Source organism: Perognathus longimembris, chromosome 11 (assembly GCF_023159225.1).
Source record: "Perognathus longimembris pacificus isolate PPM17 chromosome 11, ASM2315922v1, whole genome shotgun sequence".
NCBI classification, from domain to species: Eukaryota; Metazoa; Chordata; class Mammalia; order Rodentia; family Heteromyidae; genus Perognathus; species Perognathus longimembris.
The window spans coordinates 65,790,405-65,817,371 of NC_063171.1; the positions used below are offsets into that span (position 1 = coordinate 65,790,405).

Sequence of the window (26,967 nt, forward strand, 5' to 3'; positions counted from 1 at the left end):
CATTAAGTTTGCCAGGATGTTTTACTACATGAATGTATGCTAATCAGGCTTCCCGATAAGAAAGGTAAAAGGATGGCTGCCCCTATATTAATTGTATTCATACATAACAGAATATCTGAGACTGCCAAATATTTCATGAATAAAGGTAGCAACTAAAATATAACACATTTTGGAGCTTGAGTCATTTATGTATATTTTGTCTCCCTAAAGCTTTGGTGGATATTTGGTCCTAGCATTCGTAAAGATATGTAAGTAAAGACTCAGCAGTGGCACTAGCACTTTGGAAACTGCTCTCACCAGGGAAAGCAGGTGCGGAGAAGAGGGATTCAGGTTAAAGTCCAAATTGACCTTCTGGTGACCTTGACACTTTTCCTTTTTTTTTTAGTCTGTCCTGGGGGCTTGAACTCAAGACCTGGGCACTGTCCCTGAGCTTTCTTACTTAAGGCTAGTGCTCTACCACTTTGAGCCACAGGGCCACTACTGGTTTCCTGGCGGTTAATGGGAGATGAGAGTCTCACAGACTTTACTGCCAGGGCTGGCATTGAGCTGTGATTCTCAGATTTCAGCCTCCTGAATAGCTAAGATTGCAGGCCTGAGTCACCAGTGTTCAGCTTGATACTTTTTAAAAAAAAATTTTCTTTAAGCTTCAGAAGAATAAAATTGAAAATATTTACTTCAAGGACTTTATAGGATTAAATGATGTTTTGTAAATGTAATACTCAGCTTGAAGTGGGCAGTGAATAAAGTTCAGTTTGTGGCTTTTGTTATTATTATTATAGAGAAAGACAGCTTTATTGAGTAGCTTTCTTGGACTTTCATGTTAGTAAAAGTAGGTAGATTTAAATATAAAGCCCAGTGTACCATTTATTAATCATCTTAAGTAAATTTGAGGGCTGGGAATATGGCCTAGTGGCAAGAGTGCTTACCTCATATACATGAAGCCCTGGGTTCAATTCCTCAGCACCACATATATAGAAAATGGCCAAAGGTGGTACTGTGGCTCAAGTGGTAGAGTGCTAGCCTTGAGCAAAAAGAAGCCAGGGGCAGTGCTCAAGTCTTGAGTTCAAGACCCAGGACTGGCAAAAAAAAAAAAAAAAGTAACTAAGTAAACTTAAGCTTATATTTAGTTCCTGAAGCTCATTCCAGCTGAACTGAAAATTGATCCAATAGAAGTATATAATTCAACTATATTCATATCAACTTAAATCCAATGTAATTCCTTCTTTTAAAGAAAGACTCTCTATCACATTGCCTAGCCCAGGAGCAGTCAGGTAGGGAGGCAGATTTTCCACCATAACTTTGTGAGCTCTAGGTAGCTAAAGTTAGAGCAGGCCGCTCTTCCCTCCTGACAGGAGAATCAGGGGGAAGATTGAGAGGCATGGGTTGTCTATATTTCTTTTAATGTTTTTTCTTCTTTTCTAATATTCTTTCTCAGACAGACAGACAGACAGAAACACACACACACATATACACACAGACATTCCATTTGTGTGGAAAGCTCTAGCAGAGCATGTGCCTTCTCCATGCCTAGGTTTGCATCCTTCTGCCTTGATTATTACTTGCTGAGAGTTTTGTCTGGTGCCTTCAGTAATGATCGCATCTACACGGAGCTACACAGGTGTGTTAGTTCATCAGTCACTCGGTAGTGTTTATTTGGCCACCCCCTATGGCCCACACATTTTCTTAGTAGGTTGTTTTGACACCAGCCCATTACTAGCATCCTTAGTTCTTGTATCTCTTCTCTTCTACATCCAGCACGCAGGGGACTTGCTTTGCAGGAATCTCTGTTGAGCTCTCCCAAGCTTGCTGTCTTTGTCTTTTCTTTGCCCCTGTCAAAGTGTAAAGAACTTCCCTGATGTCAAAGCCGTGGACATCCAGCAGTGTTGCAGCTGTCTGTGTTCCTTCTGGCTCTGCAACAGATGTGGATGGAGAAGCTCCCGCGGCGCCACGCTGACTTCCAGATGGTGGGCATGGGGAAAAGAAGGCATGGCGCTGGTGGGGGGCCTCTGGAAGTGGGTGACAGGAGGCGACAGGCGGGCCGTGGGCGAGGAAAGAGATGATGGGTGGCCGAGGAAGAGAATCCTAGGGCAGGGAAGCAATCAGGTATGTGCCTTGTGATGGCAGCTGACTCAGAATTTATCCTTAGCCAAATAAAGGTCTGCATCTTTGCTTGAAAAACTCTGTGTGCTATTAATATAACTACCAGGTTTGTCTCCATGTTAGTATATAACTTTTAATAGCTGGTCATTAAAATTTGTTGCTGTTGTATAAGTTCAGGAAAACCTATAATTGCACATTCATTATGAATTTGAATTGAAAATTTAGGAAATTAAATTGATACTCATAATTTGTTCCATTTATCTTCTTTTGACCTTTGATTTAGGTTTAAGTAGTAATGAAAGTTTATAGTTTGTCATTAACTAAAGCTAATTTTATGTCAAAATTAAACCTTATAGACTATCTTATAATGATAAGGACAGGTAAACAACCATAAGTTAAATATACTATTCATCACAATCTTCAGAAGCTCTTCATCTGCCTAAAATTAGAAAATAGCTACCAAAACTCATCTTTTTCATACAGGTCAACTTTAGCTATTTACATAGTCCAAAGGCACCTCATTTAGTTTCATTTCTATAAAGCTCTTAATTTATCAAAAATTTGGCTCAAGGATTTTTTAATTTTTTTTTTTTGCCTGATCCTGGGGTTTGCACTTGGGGTTTGGGTGCTCAAAGCTAGTGCTTTACCACTTAAGCCACAGCTCTACTTCCAGCTTTTTTTGGTATTTAACTGGAAATACAAGTCTCGCAGACTTTCCTGCCCAGGCTGACATTGAACCTCAGTCCTCAGATCTCAGCCTCGTGAGTAGCTAGGATTACAGATGTGAGCTACCAGTGCCTAGCGCAATGTTATTTTTTATTCCCAATTTAGTTATTGATTTCATTGGTAAAGCTGAATTCATACATGTCTGGGTACAATAGCAAATTTCAAGTACCATTATTTCCGATTTATTCTTTTTTAACAGATAAAAGCTGATAGGTATCCTTACATGTAGGTTCATTTAAAACTTCTAATTTAACTAGGAAAAGTGGACTGAGTAGAACAGATGAAAATGTAATTATAAGCAAAAACTATGAGAGCTAATTCTTAAGATCTAGGAAGCATTTTTAATCTGAGAAGAAAAGCACAGTAGTACTTGATATTGATAGAGTTTTGCAAAAGCAGGTATTTTAGTGATTTATTCATCCATTCCTAGCACAGTTATTGGCTTTAATGAACCTACTCTTAGCAACTTCTAGCCAGAGAAATGCAGACAATTAGAAACAGTATAATTCAGTGCTATGGTAGAGCCTGGCACGGTGGCCTACGCTTGTAACCCTAGTGACTGGGAGGCAGTGGCAGGAAGATCATGTATTTAGGCTAGTCTGGGCAAGAGGTAGCAAGGCTCAAAGACAGAATTAGAAACAAAAGGGGTGGAGTATAGCGGAAGAGGTAGAGTTTATTTACTTAGCATCTGGAAGGTCCTGGGTTTAAACCTCTGTACTGAAAAAAAAAATCAAGGCTTAGTAAATAAAAGTACTGTGGTAGAGGTATACAGAGGTTGAGGGTGGCAAGGCTTCGTCATTCCAGGATGCGTTCCAGGGTGTCAGCAGTGAAGCTTAGGCAACAGCGGGTCAATGTCTGCGCTGCAGACACCTGAGCTGAATGCCGGTCCTGAGCAAGTGGAAGCCACCTGTGTGCTGGGAGCTGATGTCAGAGAAGATTCCTCAGAGGAGAGGACAGGAGAGCACTGGACAGTGTGAGGACGAGGGAGGAGGGGACAGGAGAACATTGGTGTGAGGACAGAGGAGGAGGACAGGGGAGCACTAGATAATGGGAGGACCGATGAGGAGGGGACAAGAGAGCGTTAGACAGTGGGAGGACAGAGTGGGAGGACAGGGGAGCACTAGATAACGTGAAAAATGGGGCTAACCAAGCGAGTGTTTGTTTTGAGGGAAGGAGCGTGAAGTCGTGGCTCTCTCTAAAGCTTGAATTCTCCCAGTCAGTGTGTTTGTGCTTTCTGTGTGGGAGAGGTTGCCGCCTTTCTCCAGGCCTCATCTGCAATGCGTTTCTGAACCTGTTCCATACCTTCCTTGGCTGTCTGATACCTGTCATTTTAGGTCTTCAACCAAACCTTAGGTTTCCTCATCTTGTACATTTTCTGTAGTAAGGGTGGAGTTCCGAGGATGAATAAAAGTCATGGATGAGCTGAGGGAGCAGGGCAATGGACAGACCCGGTGGCTCTGTGAGACTACTAATTAAACACGATTTTAGAATTTGCTTACAACTTTTATTTCCCCTCTACAGATGTTGCTCCTGTCTCAGAATATTGCCCAATTGGAGGCTGAGGTGGAAAAAGTTACAAGGGAAAAGATTTCAGCTGTTAGTCAACTAGAGGACATTCAAAACCAGCTTTCTTCAAAAGAAATGGATGTCACAAAGGTACAAAAAGATTTGAATTTCCTGATTACTTAAGTAAATATTTTTGTTATTTCAAGAAGAATACAAATTTACTTAATGATCACTCAGCAGGTACACATCTGCTAGATATAACATACAGGTACTGTAGATTCAAAGATGAATTAAATTTGAATAATGTCGTCCATCAGCTAGTGACTCAAGTGCCAAAGACAGACTTGTAAATATGAGTTATATAATGTTAATTATTGAATATTTAGGAAAACTTGTATTTCTAAATTCTTTCCTCCCCCTAGAGTAGGGCTGCTCTTCATAGTAATTGTCAAAGATATCCATTTGCAGTCTGATATCTGTTTACAGTTCTTAATGTAAAAATTGCCACTCTCCGTCTTATTTTCCATATATGGCTTCTAAAAATCAAGAGTCTAGCATCATAGTTGTTTTTGGTACCTAAGTTTGTTTATTAAGACACCCCAGCATTTGTGCTTGTGGGCATCACCAACTCATGAAGCAAGTCCTAGAGGTTTAGTGGTTTTAACTGGGTAAGGCTAATATGTAACATCGCTGTTTTAACAGATACTCTAGTAATTTATCTAGATTCCAAGTCAATTACTTTAAAACTAAGAATCTAAATGAGATCTTGCATAATATAGTAAATTAAAGCAACTTATTATTTTCTACTGCATACACAGTTTGTGTAAGATAGATGTCTCGCCCACAATTTCCTAAAATTTGGTACATTTTTAATGCCATTGTTGTTTTATAATTCAGTAATTCAAATTAATTTTAACTGATATCTTAGGAAAGAGAGCCATCTCCCCCACGTTTTTCAATTTTGGTCCCTAAAATTCAAGCTAGCTAATATAGAAAATTAAAATTATATTTGCCAGTATACCTGATGTTTTTGTAGAGATAGGGTTGAGGATAGGGAAACTGGGTGCAGATGAACGGATGCCTCCCGACATTTATAGGTGAAATCGATCGTGACAGCTTTCAGTTCATTATGGGGAGAGAAATGCAAAGAATGAATTTCTGTCTCCAAAACTCTCCAAAAGGTCTTGACTAGAATGAATGGCTTTGAGACTCTGGTTTAGTTTAGATTGCTGATATATTTTAGATGGCATTTAGGTGTTACCAATAAACAAATGCTAAGCTGAAAATATTAAGACGAAAGAAGTTTAAAATTAAATTGAGGAATAAAAAGCATTTAAAATAAGACATGATACTCAAACTTTTTAAAACATAGCCAGATTATTGGTGTTGGGTTTTAAACTATGGTGTGTAATTATTACTTTTTAGTATTATCAATTTAAGTTTTGCCCATTTCATTCACCAACCTCAACAAAATAGATAGGAATAGTGAAAATTAAAAAAGAAAATAAGTAGAGGGCTGGGAATATGGCCTAGTGGGCAAGAGTGCTTGCCTCGTATACATGAGGCCCTGGGTTCGATTCCTCAGCACCACATATACAGAAAATGGCTAGAAGTGGCGCTGTGGCTCACGTGGCAGAGTGCTAGCCTTGAGCAAAAAGAAGCCAGGGACAGTGCTCAGGCCCTGAGTTCACGGCCCAGGACTGGCCAAAAATAATAATAATAATAAAAAAATAATTAGAGCTTCTTTAATCTTCTAAATTTCTGTCCCTAAAATTTAAAATTTTTATATAATTATACAACTAAAGGGTTTTTGTATTTATAATGTTTTGTCTCTTTTCTGGGGATTTAATTCAGTATGTTGCACTTGCTAGGCAACTGAGCTCCATACATCCCAGCCCAGTCTTTATAACTTTTTGACATGGGAGAATCTGTTCAGAGGTTGAAACAGCTTTCTAGTTTTTAAAAATCATTTCCTGTTCCTTTTTGATGGACACTTGGGAAAAGCTTACTGGTATTCTCCTTTCTTGTCATTACACTTTTAAACTCAGATCCCTTTATTTCTTTAAATATATTATTTAAATACACTTCTTCAAAAACCATATAGGTTCTAAATCTTATGTTAATGCCTCATAAATATGGGATTTATTTCTAGAGTTTCAAAATCATTTATCTATTAATTGCATTGGATTTATCTATTAATTGCATTCTCAAAGTATATATCTGCATTTGTAGTGGTCCTGGGTTGGGAAAAATGCAAGTTGTATAAATAATGATACACAAAATTTAATATATATTCTTACTTATTGATGTATTAAAATTATTCATAATTGAGATATTAAAATAATTGAAGTATTAAAATTATTTCAAGTCAGATACACATTTTCTTTTCATATTAAATGCTCCAATTATAATTTTCAGGTGTGCCAAGTGCTAGTCTAGGACTTTTGCCATCATATATTCCTTGATTTGAGTGATATTGTACACTGACTACTATAATACTGCTGTTGTTTGGACAGTTTGCAGTAAGTACTACTGCAAACCAAAGTATCAGTCATACAGTCTTCTAGAGGAGAGAAATGGCTTTATAAATTTCCTTACATAAAAGGAATTGTTGAAATCTTCAAAGGAACATTGTTTTTATTTTTTTTTAATTTTTAATTTTGCCAGTCCTGGGGCTTGGACTCAGGGCCTGAGCACTGTCCCTGGCTTCTTTTTTTGCTTAAGGCTAGCACTCTGCCACTTGAGCCACAGCGCCACTCCTGGCCTGTTCTATATACGTGATGCTTAGGAATCAAACCCAGGCTTCATGTATACAGGCAAGCACTCAAGCACTAGGCCATATTCTCAGCCTTCAAAGGAACATTTTTTTTTTCAAATTTTTATTATCAAACTGATGTACAGAAAAGTTACAGTTTCATATATTAGGCACTGGATACATTTCTTGTACAGTTTGTTACCTTGTCCCTCATACCCTCCTCCCTCCTCCCCCTTCCCCCCCCCCCACGGAGGTGTTCAGTTCACTTACACCAAACAGTTTTGCAAGTATTGCTTTTGTAGTTGTTTGTCTTTTTTTACCCTGTGTCTCTCAAATTTGGTATTCCCTTTCAATTTCCTACTTCCAATACCAGTATATACGGTTTCCAATATACTCATATAAGATTACAGAGATAGTGTAGGTACAACCACAGGAAGGTGATACAAGAACATCATCAATAATAGAAGCTACAGATACACATAGGACGTTGAAAGTAGTTACAACTGTTTCCATAACATGGAGTTCATTTCACTTAGCATCATCTTATGTATTCATAAGGGTATAGCTAATAGGCCTTGTGATGCTCTGCTATGACTTGCCTAAACCTGTACTAATTATTCCCAATAAGGGAGACCATAGAGTCCATGTTTCTTTGGGTCTGGCTCACTTCACTTAGTATAATTTTTTCCAAGTCAAAGGAACATTTTTTAACATAGAGTGAATACTTAACCAGAAAAACCTGAAGGAGAAAGAACATAAGGAAATATTTTAATTACTTGTTTTTACCTAAAGTTTGGATGATACTACATTTCAGTCGGTAATATCCAATTGAAACTGTTTCACAGAAAACAGTCTTTGAGAATGTCACTTAAATTACTTAGTTATGTATTTCTTTATCTTGATCTGAAATAATTAGACTAAACAATCCCAGATTTTTGCTTCCAGATCTTGCTAAGGCTATATGGAATACTCTCCAGTAGGTTATTCTTAAAGAAAAGCCTCTATTGTATTTCATGCATATGGCCTGTAGGGGGCACCAAAAGATCTAATTGCAGACATCGTCTGGCGGCTTCCAGAGGCTATATTCATTTACTTTTTCTGATGGAACAGGTGTGTGGAGAAATACGCTTCCAGTTGAATAAAACCCAAATGGAGAAGGATGAAGCAGAAAGGGAACACAGAGAATACAAAGCAAAAACTCAAAGGGATTTTGAAATTAAAAATCAGGTAAGGGATGACACGTTGTATAAGCAGTAATTAAAGATATAAGCAATATTCTCTCTGAAGTTGGTTCAGAAGTTATTTATTTTGCTTATTATTCCTACTATTGTTCCTAAATAATGCGATGATCCAGTTTATACTATTAAAAGAATTTCATTTGTAGTTGCTTAAAATTATCACCTTTCATAGGAAGTAGTGAGAATACAACTGCATGCATATAAAATTCCAATCTGACAGGTCATAAATATACATTTGGATATGTGTATCCATTACTTAAAAAAGTTAAAAAAAATGTTCTAATGCACAGTTTGAACCTAAAATATACGTACATGAAGTTTTTGAAAAGTGCCAATTTGCATCCAATTTTAAATGAAAAAGTTTAAAATTTGTAAGATGAGATGAGTTGATATGTAAATATGTCAATCAAATTGATTGTTGGCAGAGTCAAACCAGTTTTAACTAAGATAACCATGAATACGTTTCCTCAGGAAGCCTAAATACAGCAAATGTAAAATGTTTGGGAAGGAATGCTGCTTGCTTTAATTTCAGTTTGAACAGATGTTTTACATTGTAACTTTGTTGAGCTCATGTAGATGCTCCCATTTTAATTGACAATATGGATAAAGTTTTTAGAGCAGCAGTTCTAATAGGTTAACTGGTTCTTTTATTATATTTTAATACAGGCCATTGAAGGTTTGCTTTTTTTTTTTAATAGCCAAGGGTGGCAAGTTGTTTGTTCTGTTGAAATGATCATGCTGAGTTCTTAGTGTCATTATTTTAAAGAAACCTCTATAATTCAGAAGTGGGTAATTAGCTTCAAATCATTTTTCTCAAACATATTTCTGTTCAGTGCTTTTTTAAAAAAAATCTTGTGTTTCAACCTTTTTTCTCCTTTCAACCCAATCAACTCTTTGTTACTAATGCCATAAAGACAATTGAAAAAGTATTGAAAATGAAGCGATAATGAAATTTAGTATAAAAAATTTTCCAGGTCACATTTAAAATCTTTAGTACTAAATTCCAATCTAGAATAAAATTCTCCTTCTATACCAGTGTATTCAAGGTGTTACCACAAGCTTTACGTTTTTAGAAAATTGTTCTTTATTAACCTGTGTGTGTGATGCAGCTTTTATTTCATCCCGTGGGGGGCGTTGCTGACAGGAGAATAGAAGCGGCCTCCTCAGGGGCTGAAGGCCCAGGACGAAGCCAGGCGCAGAGATTTTGTCCTTTTCTGATGTGCTGCAATTTTTCAAAGCTATATTGGCTTACCTTCCACATTACTAAATACCCTTTATATTATGAGACAGCCTTCTGGTAGCACAATATTTTGAACGAAACTGGGAAAAATTCAGCATCAAAGAATCTGAGTAAAAAAAAATTATAATATTTTAGAAGAAAGCAACCTGGATTAGAACAATAAGAGCATAATGAATCATGCATTTAAAAGTATTTGTAATACTTTTCTTTTAGCACTACATCTTTTGTTAATTAGCCAGTAATAGTTGAAGGCTCAGGCTGCAGTAATCTGAAGCAGTAGTTTTTATTTGTAAACATTTCGCAGAGATAGTGAAATAGTCACAGTTTTCTTAATGATTTTTGGTGATAATTAGATTCTTAGACTGATTCTAGTGATTCTTAGATAGAGTTGTACCTTTTCAGAGGGCCATACTCATTAGGAAGAAAATCTCTGAAGAATTACAAGATGTTTATAATGTGATACACTTGTTACCATGTCTCCTTGGACAGGCTGAGGGAATTCTATGGGTATTCTTTGTAACTACTTTGTGTTTTAGAAAATGAAAGTGGTAGGGTCTCATTCCCTGGATGACTTGGAATGGCAAAGCAGCCATTGTTCTTTGGTCTTTGAGCCATGACCTGACCTTCTGCTGTAAGACCAAAGAGCTATTTTGCTTGGCCCCCATCTTCACTCAAGAGAGAAATCTGCATTTAACTTTTAAGAGCCAGACATATTGAACGTCTATCTGAAATATCTATGAAGCATAATGCATATTTAATTTTAAGGTGTTATATAATTGAGCATAATGAGAAGGCTATCTCTCGGTTTGCAAGCAGGTGTTCTTCATAATATAGTCGTTTTATTTCTATTTTAGTGCATCTGACAACTTGATAGATTTTTTTAAGTAGGTGGGAAACAGAGATGAGAATGTGCTGGGACCACGAGCTTTTCTGATGTACACAAAGCAGGGCGAGCTCTGGTCACCAGGACGGTTTCCTTACAGCCTGAACCCTGACTCTGGCCTGGTCAGAAAGAAAGGTTGGGAGAGTGACAATGGCCATTTCTCCCACCCATGCTCTTCTTTTCTTTTTTCTGTGTGTCAGGAACTTCCTTCTCATCAGCTCTTTTGTATCTGTCAGTCACAGAGGATACTCTGTGTATCCATAAATGGGACAAGACTTAGTGAGGTGGGAAGGCATTTGGTATGGAGGAGAGTGAGAAATTTCTTCCTTGATTTTTTTATTAGAGATTTTTTTGTAGGCTGTAGTTTGTGTGCATGTGTGCGTGAGTGCGCGCGCGCACACACACACACACACACACACATCCCGCCACGTAAATTCAAAACCATATGAGGGTAGGACAAAGCAGTTATATCCATTTCCTATGTCCACTCTTTCCTGTGTCAATCCTGCTGCATCTAATTCACGTCTTTTCTCTCAACTCCTGCGGCTTCATTGTTGTCTTCTTTATCTTTTGTCATCATCTTTTTCTTTTCCATTTTCCTCTTCCTCATTCTGTCCTTCCTCCACCTCTCATCCTTTTGAAGAAGCATTTAAAGTAGATCTCAGATATCATGATTATTATTTCACTCATAGATATTTCAGTGTGCCTCACTGATGAGTATTTTGTACATAATGAGTGTGCTACCTTCATACCTGACAATACTAACAATAATTCTTTAATAGCAAATAATTCTCAGCCCAGATTCAAATGTCTTCATTTCAAAAATATTTTGAAGTTGCTTTCTTTAAATTGGGAAAATAATTGTGTTCTTATATTTTAGTATATCACAGTTTTATGCTCTTTGAAAGGAAATAAAGAGAACTCGTACTAAAATGTCAACTTTCTTTGACTGCTGTTAAATTAAATATGAATGTTTTCATTGTGCTTTATAGTTTCAAGTGACTCATCATCATTCTAAAGAAACAGGAATGAATCTCTGGCAAACTGTTAGAAGGAAATGGCTACCACAGAGCACTGCTGATCATAATGCCCCAAAAGAAGCTCTGTAGAGTCTTAAGCCTAAAACTATAGTTTTAGAGCCTTATATTTTAGAGTTAGAGATCTGCAGCCAGCCCTGAAACATGGAATTTCCTGTACCAATGTACATTTTATCACTTAATCTCAACTTTTATAGCTCCTGACCATTTATCAGCCTAGGCTAGCCTTGGAACTCACTACATAGCTCAGGATGTCCTTGAACTTACCATCTCCTGCCTCAGCCTCCCAAGTGCTGCAATTACAAGCATGTATCACCACTGCTCATTGCAAGGCCCTTCTTAACCTTGTCTATGTGCTTGCACTGACCTCACATCCATGAAGTTACCGTAGGGGCGGAACGGGCAGGAATCTGCAGTGCTAGTGCACTTATAGACACTTAGCTGCAGAAACAGACGTTGACACCTATTTGCTGTGTCCATGCACCCTGCATTCTTAGAAGACGGTGAGTCACTGCATGCGAGTGGCCCTGGATATCATCCTTGGGTGATGAGGATAGCAGTTGGAGGCCAACCTATCAGAAAAGTTCATGAGACCATTCTTCATTTAATAATAGCTGGTCATGTGGCTTATACCTGTCATCCTAGCTACAAGGTAGGCAAAGATCAGAAAGACAGAGGATACCGGCCAGCCTAGGCAAAAATGTCTGCCAAGACTCCCATCTCAGTGGAAAGAAGCTGGTCAAGCTTGCCATCATAGCTGCCTAGGGAAGCAAAAGGATGTGATTGCAATATAGGTGTGTTCCTGGGCAGGAAGCAAGACTCTATGTCAAAAATAACTGCACAAAGAAAAGTTAGAGATGTGGATTATCGCTTCCCTATTGCTGCAGGAGGTGCAGCAGAGACCATGAGGTCCTAAGAGCCTGAAATCTTTATTATCTCATCCATTCCAGAAAGAACTTCCCAACCCTCCCTCCACTAGATATGGGGTGTAAAGTTCTCTGCCTTTACTGGAATACTTTGCATTTGAAGAGCATCAATCTTAAATCTACTACTTAGTAGTTTTAGAATGTTTGCAGTACAATAAATGTGCCACATTCCTGATCTTTCAATCTTCTAATGGCATTGCCAAATGAGTATATTACTAGCATATTTTTTCAAGAAGAAAGTTACCTGATTTTTTTTTAAATCATCACTATGGAAAGGATAGGAACAAAGCAACTTATTACAGCAACTGAAAACCACTTTAGCTTGAAGGAAGAATTTTCTGACAAAGATCAAAGTAGATTATTGCAACAGGCTATAGGACTTTATTCCCTGACATTTCTAGCTTTAAAAAGTAGCCACAGTGTGAGGTCCATTGCCTTCTAACTGGATTCTGGAAACATCCGTAGCTGTAGATCACCATATCTGTTAAAAGTGGGTAACAGCAGTGTTAGTCTTTTCTACTTGTGACTTGGCACCTGCGGTAGATTAAAATCTCAGGAAGTTCTGTTCTGTGCTTTGTGTCTGTGAAGGTATGTGCTCTTCGGCAGGCGGAGAGAATGGGTGAATCTCGAGAGCTAGACTTCAGAGACTTACCAAGCTACCGCCTGCAGTCTCACTTCCCTCTCTTCAGTCTCTTCTCCAGGGGAGGGCCACTTGGGCACGCAATCACTCGGCCCTGGTGATGACAGAGCTTCTCGCCAGCCTTCTTCACACCCTCTCCCAGTTCTGTAGGCTTTGCACATGCCCATCCTGTCTCCTGTCTCAGATGATAGCTTGACTTACCCAGACCCCAGTAGTAGACCTGCAGTGGGGTAGACTGGAAGACCAGGCCTTGCCCTTAGGGAGATTATATTCTAGTGAGGAGCCCCGGTACACATTTGTACATGGCTGAAGAATACTTGCAAAGCAGCTTCTCGACAAGTGCAAATTAATGTAGTGTGAACCACATGCTGGCTACAGCCTACCACAGGGGAATCTGCTTCCATGTGTGATGCAATAAAGCTTTTTCTTTCCTTTCTTCTTTTTTTTTTTTTTATAGCATCTTCTCTAAGTATGCCCTAAAGCATTGTTCAGCATACTTAGAGGAATTTGTGTTCTTATCACAGCCTAACCAAGATTTCTGAGAAAATTCTTCAGCCTAGCGTATGGCTATAAATCAGCATCTTTTGTTCTTGTCCTTAGGGATGCCTGAATGTGCCAATAGGATTTATTGGACTATACAAATAATTCTAAATATATTCACTTAATAAAACTCTTGAATTATTGCACTTTTTTTCCCCTAAGTCACCATGTCAAGTTCATTTCTTCATTTAAATCATTGTGTGGTAAAGTCATAAAATAGAAAAAAAAATCAAATCTTTTTCCTTTTTTGCTTTTAATCCTAAGAAACAGTTCCCAATAAATTTAGTGAACGATAACAAATTGGAGATATTCAGGGCATGTTGGACTCAATAACTTGTTAATAATTTGGGCAGGCTTTTTCTTTCTGGTAGCAATGTACATATAGAAACATTACATATAAATTCATATGCTCAAAAAAGAGTCTGGTAGTTCTTATTTGTAATCTGATTTTTCAGAAAAGATGATAATTTCATTTTTCATGATTTATTTTTTAAAAATTAAGGAGATACACAGAAATAGTATCAAGATCAATTGAAAATGTAAATTTAGGTGTGTTCCAGGAATAAGGGCACAAATGCAAGCATGCCAAATTAGAAGTCGCGTGCTTTATGGGATGAACAAGAACAAGAGGGAAGTGTTTACCTTTGGACAGGAATATTAAACTAAACTGATCTCAAAGAATATTTTTTGTGTTAAATAATGCATATAATTCTGCTACTGGCCCTAAAAACATTTCTGTACTTCAAATTGGTGATAAGTATTTCAGTCTTCGAGTTCTGTTTCCTTTGAGTTGCGGTGTGGACTCGGCAGGCTAGCCTGCAGCCTTGTGGAACTGTTTGCTGAGGGTCTGCGTAATGACGCCCTGGGGTGGCCGTCGTTCTCTGACTGTCCATGTGTGCAGGCCCACCCAGAGAGCATTTGACACCGGCGACAAATGTGTTTCCTTTGCCTTCCCTATCCTTCCTCCTTTCACCTTTCTCCTTGCCTTTTCTGTGCTGGTCCCAAGGCTTGAATTTAGGTCCTGGGTGGTGTCTCTGAGCTTTTTTCCCCCAAGGCTGGCGCTCTACCACTTGAGCTACAGCTATACTTATGGCTTTTTTGTTAATTGGTGATAAGAGTCTCACAGACCTTTCTGATTGGGATGTCTTCAAACTGTGATCTTCAGATGGTAGCCTCCTGAGTACCTAGGATTACAGGTATAAGACACTGGCCACCTAACTATATATGCTTTTTCATAATCCAGGATGAATATTGCTAATTCAGATGTGGGTATGCACTTAAAAACACTGTTTATTGTGTGAACAGAGCATGTTAACAGGAGCCCATATGCATATAGAAGATTTGCAAGTAGTAAACATAGCCTTTTCATTTTTATTTTTTTACCTAATGGTGTCTTAATCATTTTTGTATGCTACTCCTTATATTTATAGTGTTCACCTTAATATAGGTGCTTACATATAATTTTAAAGGAAAATGACTTTATTTTTGCTGGTACCAGGGTTTAAACTGGGCCTCATGCTAACTTGCCTTGCTTGGATGGTTGGTTGCTGCTCAACCACTTGAGTCATGCTTTGAGCTGATTATTTTGGAGATGAAGTCTTGTGGACTTTTCTGCCTAGTCAAGCTTCTCTGGATCTCAGCCTCCTGAATAGTTAGGGTGAGCCACTAGTATCCAGCTAGGAAAATGACTTTTAAAGTCATAGTTTGAAGAAAATAAGCACTATGACAAACTTAGAGTTCTACCCTGAACTTCATCTGTTGCCTTAATTTTAACAACCATATATATGTGCATGGTGCTGGTTTATAGTGAATTTTTGTTAGAAGGGAATATGTAAGATGAGTATGCAAATAAATATAAGTCAAAAGGAACATAGTAAATACCATAAAATTACATAAAGGTCTATGGATATAGAAGAGGGACAGACAGCTGCCTTTCAGAATGGTTAGTATGAGAACACATAGAAGAAGGCATTTGGCTAAAAGGTCCAATATGATGGGTTGACCAAAGAAATAGGGGCAGTAAGAAAGGACACATCTAAAGAACCATGTTTCTTTTGATTCCTTAGCACTGTATCACCAACAGAGAGGTCACCTTCTATTTGGGGAGTCTTTTCATATGTTCTTCATTTCCTTTGTATTCTTTTCTATATGATGGGAAAACATCTATCCAGTCTAGGGATTGAACCCATGCAAACACTCTACCGCTGAGCCCTACCACCACAATAGTCTTGCTATGTTGCCCAGGCTGTTCTTGAGCTCCTTGGCCCAAATGATCCTCCCACCTCAGCCCCATAGTAGCTGGGACTACAGTTATTTGCCACCATGACAAACAGAACAACTTTAGATTTTCAGGTAACATACAGTACCACTATGTTAGCAGTCTTAGAGTCAAATAGGATGTATTTCCTCAAAAGAACTGAGTTATTTTAAATTATAGAAGACTAGCACATGATTCAGGATAGAAGATGAACCATGGATTATGCAAGAGTACAACTTTACTATGCACCATGAGCCCAAAGATGACCTTTTGAAAACATTTTCTGGTGCTGAGGATGGAAGCCAGAGCATCCTCCCTGTTCAGCATCTGTGGCCATGAGCCACACCTGAGCCTGAAGAGGTTCTGCTTTGGCTTTTCAGATGACTTACTCAGTACATCTCACAGACCCCTACTTGGGAGGGGGTGGGGTGAGTGGAGCTAAAGTTATTTCTAGTTCTAGAATTTTTTTTTTTTTTTTGGCTAGTCCTGGGCCTTGGACTCAGGGCCTGAGCACTGTCCCTGGCTTCTTTTGCTCAAGGCTAGCACTCTGCCACTTGAGCCACAGCACCACTTGTGGCTGTTTGCTGTATATGTGGTGCTGGGGAATTGAACCCAGGGCCTCATGTATACAAGGCAGGCACTCTTGCCACTAGGCCATATCCCCAGCCCCTAGATTCTTAAGTTTCTAGAAACAGTGGACATATTTCTCTGCTTGCCAATTAGGAATTATTAATAAAATTTAAAAATCACATGGAGTCTCAAGGGTCATTCCATATTTTTCACTTCCTCTCATTTTATAAAAATGACACTCTGTTAAGATTGTAAGGATGGATTTATACTGTTGTCAGCAATTTTAGATTTTATTCTTTTTATTAAAATTAATAAGCAAGAAATCCCTTGCCTGTTAAACAGGTGAACTTTATTATAAGGTAGATACCATTTGATTTTCAATAAGCATGATTTAAATCCCAACTTTTTTGTAATTTTTAAAAAAATTATTTATTGTCAAAGTAATGTACACAGGGGTTACAGTTTCATACATAAGGCAGTGAGTACATTTCACAGTTCTTACCTCCTCATTTTTCTCACACCTTCCCTGCTCCTGGATTCCCCCGCTCCCCAGTTGCACAGTTGGTTTACAGCATATTATCTTGTAAGTATTGCTGTTGCATTGGTGCTTTTACCCTTTGCCTCTCTCTTTTGCTGTTCCTAGTCCCAATAAACATATATACCATATCCAGGGTACCAAACTCAGTTACAGTGACATCAGGGGAAGAAAGGCAAAAGAAAAAGGCATAATTTCTCATGGTACATTGAAAATAACAACAACCAAGATAAGCCACTTATTTCCAAAACTTGAAGTTCATTTTGCTTCGCATCATCTTATGTGTTCCTGTGTACATAGCCATTGAGCTACTGTGCTCCTCTGCTAGGACTATCCTAGACATGTACTAGTTATAACCAATGAGGGAAACCATGAGTCTGTTTCTTTGGGTCTAGCTTACTTCACTTAGTATTTTTTCCAAGTCTTTCCATTTCTTTAGGAATGGAGCAGTGTCATTGTTTCTGATAGAAGCATAGGATTCCATTGTATATATGTACCACATTTTCCTGATCCATTCATCTACTGAGGGGCATCTGTGTTGCTTCCATACTTTAGCCATGGTAAATTGTGCTGTGATGAACATACTTGTGCTGGTAGCTTTAGTGTGGTCTTGCTTGTAATCCTTTGGGTAAATGCCCAAAAGCAGGGTTGCTGGGTCATAGGGCAGCTCTATGTTTAACCTTTTGAGGAACCTCCACACTGTTTTCCAGAGTGGTTGAACAAGTTTACACTCCTACCAATAGTGCAGTAGGGTTCCCTTTTAAATCCCAATTCTTAAAAATTCAGTTCTACTGGAAAGATTCTATTTTATTTTATTTTTGTGACTGGCATAGTCTTATTTTATATTTTTAAATTTTATTATAAAGGTGATGTATGGACGAGTTACAGTTACATAAGTAAGGTAATGAGTACAATTCTTTTTTTTTTTTTTTTTTTTTTTGGCCAGTCCTGGGGCTTGGACTCCGGGCCTGAGCACTGTCCCTGGCTTCTTCCTGCTCAAGGCTAGCACTCTGCCACTTGAGCCACAGCGCCGCTTCTGGCCTTTTTCTGTATATGTGGTGCTGGGGAATCGAACCTAGGGCCTCGTGTATCCGAGGCAGGCACTCTTGCCACTAGGCTATATCCCCAGCCCTGAGTACAATTCTTGTTGAACAGTGTTACCCCTCCCTCATTTCCTCCCACTTTCCCCCTCCCACTCCCCTCCCCCAAAGTTGTAAAGTTCATTTCCAGCATAGTGTCTAGTGAGTATCACTGTTGGCATTGGTTCGTCCTTTGTCACAGTTTCTGTGATTCTCCTTCCCTTCCCCAAATCAGATAAATGGTACGAGAAAAATTTTAAAGCACTCAGAAACTGTCAGAGGCTGGATTTGGAGGTGGAAGACAGCTTTTGCAGAAGTGATAAGATGTAATTAATATCCTTAGACAGAGTTTCTTATGATCATATGGCACATCAGTGGACTACTTAAGTAATGCAGAATCAGCCATGTGCTTGTGGCTCACGCCTAGTCCTAGCTAGTCAGGAGGCTGATATTTTCAGATTGCGGTTTGAAGCCATCCAGGCCAGGAAAGTCTGTGCGACTCCTACCTTTAATTAACCAGTTAATTAACCAATTAATGTTTCTCTTCCCATTCTCACGGGTGTTCTCACAAAATGCTGTGGCAGTGTTGGATACAGAAGACCCAGAATATGATCATATTAACGCTGGAGGTTTTTTTATTTATAGATAATTAAAATGAAAACTAAATATTCAAATTTTTTGTCCAGTGTATCTCCCTATAGATTCTGGAGACAACTCTGGGCTGCTCATAATAGTAATAAACTCTAAGGTGTTTAGATTTTCATATTACTCTTATTAACAGATGGTTGAGTTAATCTAACCCGATTTAGTATTGATACTTAAATGAATTACTTATAAGAGCATTTAGGGAAAAGGGAAGAAAGCTGCAGGGTCTTTGTTTCTTTTGTCCCTAGGAACTTCTAGAGCTCTCCATGAAGAGAGGGAAGTTCTTTGCATGGAATGTCTACTTGTCTATGATTTCCCCTCCCTGCCTCCATCCTTTCATTCTTCCTCATTCTCTTCCCCTCACCCTCACTACCTTGCTTTTTCCTTTCTCTTTTTCCATAATAATTATGCAAGTAGTTACACTAGCCTGTCTAGGTGTCATTAGAAGTTTCCTTTAAAGGTAATGATCATATATTCATAGAGATTTGGGGAGAGGGGGCTGAGTCTGATGTTTACAGTGTCTAAATACTAAATTTAACATACTTCAGGCTCACTTCAACAGCCAAGAGAGCAAGAAGACTCAAGCATTCCTAGATCTAAAATCAAGAAGAATAGAGGAAAATTTTTTAAAAGTTAGGAGGAGAAAATGGGGAAGATTTTAGAAATGAGGACACTAAGTGCTTATACTAAAAAGAATGTTTATACTTTGGTCACTATTTTCACTTCTTCAACATTCAACTCTAATTCCTATAAGGCAGCCATGACCACAGAGCCTTCAATGTAATTCATCAATGTTTTCCAAATAATGGATTTATAAAATCTATAGTTGGTCTAACCCCCTTCTCTTCAACTATTTCTAGTTAAGAATAAATTCATGTATCTTGGTATTCTTCAGAAGATGCTTTTCAAACACATGGCAATAAAGTTTACAAAGTGGGAGAGGGATGTGGTTTGGTGGTAGAGCCTTTACCTAGTGGTCCTGGATTTCATCCTACTCATTGGAAAAAAATGAAGACAATTTTTATCTTTAGGCCCTTAAATTTCATTCCCAATGTAAAAAAGAATAAAAAAGACTCTCAGGTAACAACGAACAATGGCTTAGTGGGTCAAAAAAGACCAACCACTTAATCTACCATTCAGTTTGTAGATTATTAGATGGTAACATGAGAGTACTTACCTTATTTCTATTCATCCATTTATTGGACTCAAGCCTAAGGGTTGTAATGAGAAATAAAACATACATGTTGTTCCTAAAGTTCTCTTAGTCTGAGGAGGAACTTAAATTTAGACAGCACTCAGTGAAAGGTTTGGCTTACTTTGGAGGGAGACAGTTGACAAAGATTCCATAGAGCTGAGTGTGGTAGTTCACAGCTCTAATCCCAGACACCTGAGAGGCTGAAACAGGAGAAATGTGAGTTTGGGGACAGCCTGATACATTGCAAGATCTTACTTCAATAAAAGAGAAGATTCTAGACATTTGTAGCCAATTTATTTCAACAGAGTCAGTAAGAAAACTAATAGTCTTTTCCACAAATGGTACAAGTAAAGAATGAAGTTTGCGGAGTTAGAGAGTGATTAGTGACAGAGAATGTACTTGGCATATGTGAGGCCCAGCCACCAAATTAACAAACAAACAAAAAGAACAAGAATGGAGGTAAGTTCCTATTGTGACCTTGGATTAGTAATAGTACTTTTAGATTTGACTTCAAAAGCCCGAAAAACATACACAAAGTAAATTGGACATTATCCAAACACTTGAGATTCAAAGGACGCTATCAAGAGAATGAAAAGACAATCAATAGAGTGGGTGAAACTTTTAGTAGGTCATGTATTTTGTAAGTCTTGTATTTAGGACACAAAGAATGCTTACAATTTAATAAACGAAAGATAATCCAACTTAAAAATGGGCAAAAGATATGCATAGATCTTTCTTCAAGGAAGATGTCCAAATAAGCATGAGAGAAGACACTCGATGCCAATAGATAGCTATCAAAAGAAACTAACGCAAAACCAAAATGAGATGCTACCTCATACTTACTAAGGATGTCTCTAATCAAAGGACAAGTGCTGGCATAGATGTGGAAATTTGGGATCCTCATGCATGCTCATAGGAGTGATATAGCTGCTTTTGAAAAGTCAGGCCATTTCTTAAGATGTTCAACACAGAGTTATTATATGACCCAGAAATTCTCCAGGGTGCATACCAAGAAAAGTGAAAACTTGCCTGCCCAAAAACTTGTGTATGAAAGTACAAGTACAATGTGCAGCATTTTCAAATGCTGGCATTCTCATGTGTCTGTCAAATGATGAATGAATGAAGAAGACATGATCTAGTTGTCTGCTTGCATATCTATTTATCTAATTTAAAAGTGAAACAGGAAATACTGATACATTTTGTAACATGGATGAAACTTGAAAACATCATGCCAAGTGATAGAAGCCAGTCACAGAGACAGCATGTTGTTTGGGTTTATTTATATGCGATTTCTAGAGGTAAATCTATACAGAAATAGTAATGATTGCCTAGGATTGAGAGGATTGGGGGGCAAAAAAGAGAAACTGCTAATGGGTGTGGAGTTTCTTGGGGGTGACAAAATATTCTAATTTTGTTTGTGCTAGTAGTTTCCCAGATCTATGAATATACTGAAAGTCATTCAACTACATACTTTAAATAGTTGAATTCTATGATCTGAATTATATCAAGAAAGCTGTTATTTTAGGGGGAAAATAGTGATTGCAAAAGTCACTTAGCACCAGGTGCTGGTGGCTCATGCCTATAATCCTAGCTACTCAAAAGGCTGAGATTGGAGAATCACTGTTCAAAGCCAGCCGAGGCATGGAGGCCAGTGAGACTCTTATCTCCAATTAACTACCTAAAATGCTGGAAGTGGATCTGTGACTCAAGTGGTAAGGCACTAGCCTTGGGCAAAAGAGCTCAGGAATAGTGTCCAGGCTCTGAGTTCAAGTCCCAGGACTGGTAATGTGGCATGACAGTCAGATGAAAGAGAGACTAGGCAAAGGCACTGTTGTACTTGTTGCACTTTTGTACTGTCTGTACTTGGACAACACAAAGGAGACTTCACAGATGAGAATGGAAACAGTGCCCTGAGCACTAGGATTGTGCACCAGAAGCATCTGTGATGCACTCCGGAGTCTGAGTCTGTGTCTTATTCTTTGTTGTGTCTCTAGTGATCCCTTCCCAGGCTACCATATTTTAAATTGTACAGCATTTCTTCCCTTTTACTGCCTCATGTGTACTGTCTGTCTTATATCATCATAACATTAGCTTTGTGAAGGCATTTCCTCTTCAGTCCATACTTGACATATTAGCTAAAGCAAAGTGTGGCTTTCATTTAATCATTTTTCCATTCACTTAGAAACGTGAAGTCCATACTCCTTTCCATAGTCTACAGGACCCAGAATAATTTGACTGCCACCTGTCTTTCCATGCTTTCTCTTCCACTCTTCCTTTGTGTCTCCATTCCCTAGAGTCTCAGTATTTTGCCTTAACCTCTCAAACATGCCAGAACCTTTGGACAGACATATGCCTTCTGTTCTTCCTAGATTTATTCAGTTATTTCTTTTAATGTCCATTCACATGTCTATACTTCTCTAACCACTGGTATGTATTTCACCTTTGTTATTTTCTCATAGTACCTTGTTTCTTTCCTTCATCGAGCTCATTATATTATTATTACTTTGTTATTTGGGAATGGAAGTTGAGGACAGATACTCATACTTATCTTAACCACTGTTGTATTCCTGTGCTCCAGTGCCTCGCCTGTTATTAGAGTCACAGGAAATTGGGTGGATGGATGGATGGATAAGTAGCCAAGAATTCAGACATCTGAAAGATTGCCTGATTCTTATTTTACTACCTACTGCTTACTGAACTTGGAAAAACTTCTTAATTATTTTCAGGCTTTGGTTTAATTTTATGTAAAACGAGGATGGATGAAATTCCTCTTTTATAAGGTATTATAAAATTTGAGGCAATCTGTATACTCTTGTAGTACAATCCATGCCATACAACAATTGCTCAATAAATGTTAGTGATTATAAGTTTGCCAATGTTAAGATTCTTATTCTTTACTTTCTCTGGTGTCATCTCTCTCCCATGTTCCACTTTGTCTAGTAAATTTCTAAGTCATGACAGTAACTAGGTGTTACTCAAACTTACATTTGCTTGCTTTCAGATAGTACATTCAATCAAAACCCCTAATAACCTTTATCTGCTACCTCCTAGGGGAAAGGAAAATACAAGTGGGCTACCCATAATTCCAAGTTGTTCTCTAAATAATATATAAATTAGAAATTTAGGGGAATAGAATCTGTCTATCCATTCCTTAAGGCTTTCTTTTTTTTTTGGCCAGTCCTGGGGCTTGGACTCAGGGCCTGAGCACTGTCCCTGGCTTCTTTGCTCAAGGCTTTCACTCTACCACTTCTGGCCATTTTCTATATATGTGGTGCTGAGGAATTGAACCCAGGGCTTCATGTATAGGAGGCAAGCACTCTTGCCACTAGGCCATATTCCCAGCCCTCCTTAAGGTTTTAAAAAGTGTTCTTCCCTAGTTACTGTCTTAAACCTATCCTTTGTAATTATGTGAATTTTCACAGACTGTGTATTTGATAGTGTATATAAAAGTGTTTTATGAAAGCTATTCCATTATATGTCTATTGTGATTGAATAGATTTTCAGTAAATTGAACAGATAATCTTATGCTTTGTGTGTATATATACTGTTAACTTAAAAGAACTACCCTTACAACATTTCATTAACTAAAGCAGAGACTTCATACTTGGGAACTGCTTGCTAAAATTAGCTTAAAAAATAGGTCATTTTTTTAAAAAAGTAAAACTAAGTGCAATAAAATCAAGTTCCTCAAATAGAATTTACAGAAATATTTACATAACCCATAGCTAAAGTGAATTTTCTAAAAATTCCCCATAAGGTGAGATCACATACACCAAGTTTCAATACAGAAGGATTTTTCCCCCAATCACTATGTCTCTAAAAATAAACCTAGTTTTGTTGTTAGAATTTAGTTTCCTCTTCACATATGAGCATCTCATTAATTTGGGGAAAAACCTTCCAACACAACAAGGTTGAATTGTCCATTGTCTCAGTAGAAGAAGATCCATTTTGTGTCACCAATGACAAGGGTAACAGCCAAGAGGTAAGTTGAACATATACATGCTGTCGAGGTGTCAGGATACTTTGAATCTATTCAAGAGTATTCCGGCAAGAGCCTGCAGGTTCAAGTGCTTTTCGTATGCTTTCAGCAATGTTCTCAGGCTTCTACTGTTTGGTGTTTATAGAAGAGCATCGGTATGGATGCTGCCTGCTGCCAGGTGTAACAGGCCAAAGCAGAAACTGGCCAGGAAGAATGGGAGGTGACCTCAGAGAGGTCCAGTATGCGTATGTGTGGGAAAGAAGAGCCATTGGACTCCATTCTCTCTTTTATTAAGTTTTCCAGAACACATAAATGGGTTTCTTTTTCTCCTTTGATGTTGATTCAATAACAAATTAAAGTGTAATTTCTTATAACATAAAATCATTCAGGTTGAAGTGGAAGCCTACAGATCTTGAATGGGTAAAATGCTGGAGGTTGTCTTACTTTGGGGGAAGAAAAAATTATTTTATCTCAGTTTCTGCACCAAATAGTATTTTTGATAAAAAATGAACTCTAAGAAAACGTATTTTTTCTTAATTAAGAAATAACATACTATCTTATGAAGCTAACTTTAAAAAAGTCTTAAATTTAAATCACTCATATTATAAGAGACTGAAAGAATTTACCAAAAAGAATATAGGGAGCAAAAAGAAAAAGTTCTTGTTGAATAACACTTGTCAGAGGAGAAACAGATGATGTGGTTTCTTTATTGCATTTAAAAATTAATTATTGCCAATTGAAGCTTGCTTATGCTTGTGACTGAGTTAGCGTTGCTATTTGGCATTATTCTACATTTGGAGGGAGAGGAATATGACCAAAATTGGGAGCCTGGTTTTGAGTGAGTGATCTGATCCAGTTGGACCCCAGAGCTTTTCATCTGCACAGTGAGGGGGGTAGATTAGGATGATGACTGAAGAATCAGCAGATCTCCGGGTATATGCCCTTTTCCCACCCGTCCTGCCTCCTTCCCTCACTCCTCCCTTCCTCCTTTCCTTTTGCTCTTGCTTTGTGGTGTTTGTAGTGCTAGGCATTGAACCCAGGGAAAATGTGTGTGCTTGGCGATGCATGGATTATTTCTAAAAGTCTGTTTTTTTGAGGCTTGTATTTTTTTAATAAACAACCAAACAAAATCTTGATAAACAGAGATGTTTATTTCCAAACGTCTTAGAATCTCACTTTAGAAAAAAAAAAGCATAACGTTTTAGCAAAAGGCATTGTATTGTTTTATGTTTTATTAATTTACTTTATTGTTATTATAGAGGTGATATACAGAAGGGTTACATTTACATGTGTCAGGCAATAGGTCCCTTTCCTTTCATACAGGTCGTCTGTTCCTCATTCTCTCTCATTCCTTACTCCCATCTCCACCCACGAGTTGTGTCATTCACTTTCATCAATGTCCAGTGTGTTACACTGCTATACTTATAAAAAGGCATTTTATTTGCCAAATTAAAAAGATTATACATTGGATTCTTGAAAGTTTTTTGTTATTGTATTCCCTTTAGGGATCAGAATATTTAACTGATTATTTTCCAGACTTCTAGAAAAGCAACACTATGAGTTTTAGTTTATGGTAGTAGAAAAGTAATAAAAATGTGTGCATTATGTAGGAGACTTTTTTTTTTTGCCAGAATGGCTTGTTTTTCTGATAAAGAACAAATGGGCCTTTTTTTTCTTTTTCTTTTTAAGAAACAGGGTCTCACTATATAGCCCAGTCTAGCCTCAAATTGACTCTAGCCTAGGCTGGCTTCAAACTCATGATCTTCCTGTCTTAGTCTTCCTAGCGCTGGGATTACAAAATTGTGCCTCCATGACTGGCTTCCAGGCTTTTTTTTTTGTTGTTTTTTATTCAGTAATTTTTAATAGACGATAACAACTGAGAGCCTGTACTAACTGAAAGGATGAGTATTCATTTTACTTTCTTCAGAAATTGTGATATTGTAGCTGATAGTTCTCTTACATTAAAACTATTTCTGGCTTTGAAAAGCATATTATGTTGTATACTTACTATCATAGTGTCTAAGAAAACATGTCATTTGAAGCACAAATAAAATGTAGCAAAGTATTTAGGCTGCTATTTATTTTCAAGTTCAAATAAACTGTTCAAAAACTAAGTGATTTAGGATTATGAAGAGCATTGCTGTCTTTTATGTATTTTTAATCTCATGAGAAACTGGAAGCCCTGTCACTAAAATTAATTATAAAGATATTTTTGGAATTGGCAATATTAAAATAATAAAACTTCATATGTTTAAATTTACCTACTAAGTTTTTTTTGCAAAGTCAGATATAACATTAGAAGCAGCAATATTCTCATCTCAAGTTAAATTTCTTTGAATAAATAGTGCAAACAGTTTAAGCCTCAAAATGCCTTTCTTTCTTTTATTCATACAATTGTTTAGTATGGTTTTTATATGCACTCTGGTAGCATTTCTACACACAGAGGATGCAGTAGTAGCAGCACTGTGACTCATTGTTGTTTTGCTCTTGTATTTCAGTGTGTTTTCAATTGAATTTTTACATTGGAAAGTGTTAATAACCTTAATGGAGATATAAAATGAATACCCTAAAATGTAGTGATATGCTGTCAAAATGGTGGCTAATCTTCATGTAACAGGTTTTCTAGAGCCTTTCTTAACATTTATAAGGTATCTTCTGCTATAAAATTATTGAACAGAAGTGTTCAAAATGATGATATATCTGTTTTAATAATTATCAAGGACAGTAGGAAAATTAAATATTGTACACACATTGTGTATATGTGAATATATAAATACATGTATATATAAAAATTGGCCATTTGGAATCTGTGTGTGTGTATTCATATTTATGTGTCTGGTAAGAGGCGCATAGTATGTATTGAGAAACCCTGTGCTGAACTGAGGACTTGCAAAAGTCTTTTTTCTTTCATCTAGAAGGTGTTTTTTTTTTTTTTTTTTTTACTAATTATACTGTTCATCTTTAATAGAAGTAAAAAGCCTATAAAAACAGTGTCTTGAGCTTTGAAAAGACTACCTTTTGTTTGTGTGTTTATTTTGCTAGTCCTGGGGCTTGAACTCTGAGACTGGGTGCTGTCTCTGAGCCTTTGTGCTCAAGGCTAGTGCTCTACCACTTGA

At 37.6% G+C, this 26,967-nt stretch overlaps 1 protein-coding gene across 1 annotated transcript in view; it reads left to right on the forward strand.

Moving 5' to 3' along the window:
- Window positions 1-26,967, forward strand: part of Sdccag8 (SHH signaling and ciliogenesis regulator SDCCAG8) — a 183,709-nt gene that overhangs the window by 53,148 nt on the left and 103,594 nt on the right. The window contains exons 11-12 of the mRNA XM_048358258.1: window positions 4,348-4,482; window positions 8,198-8,314. Coding sequence (XP_048214215.1) covers window positions 4,348-4,482; window positions 8,198-8,314 — 252 coding nt within the window. The remainder of the gene's footprint in view (window positions 1-4,347; window positions 4,483-8,197; window positions 8,315-26,967) is intronic.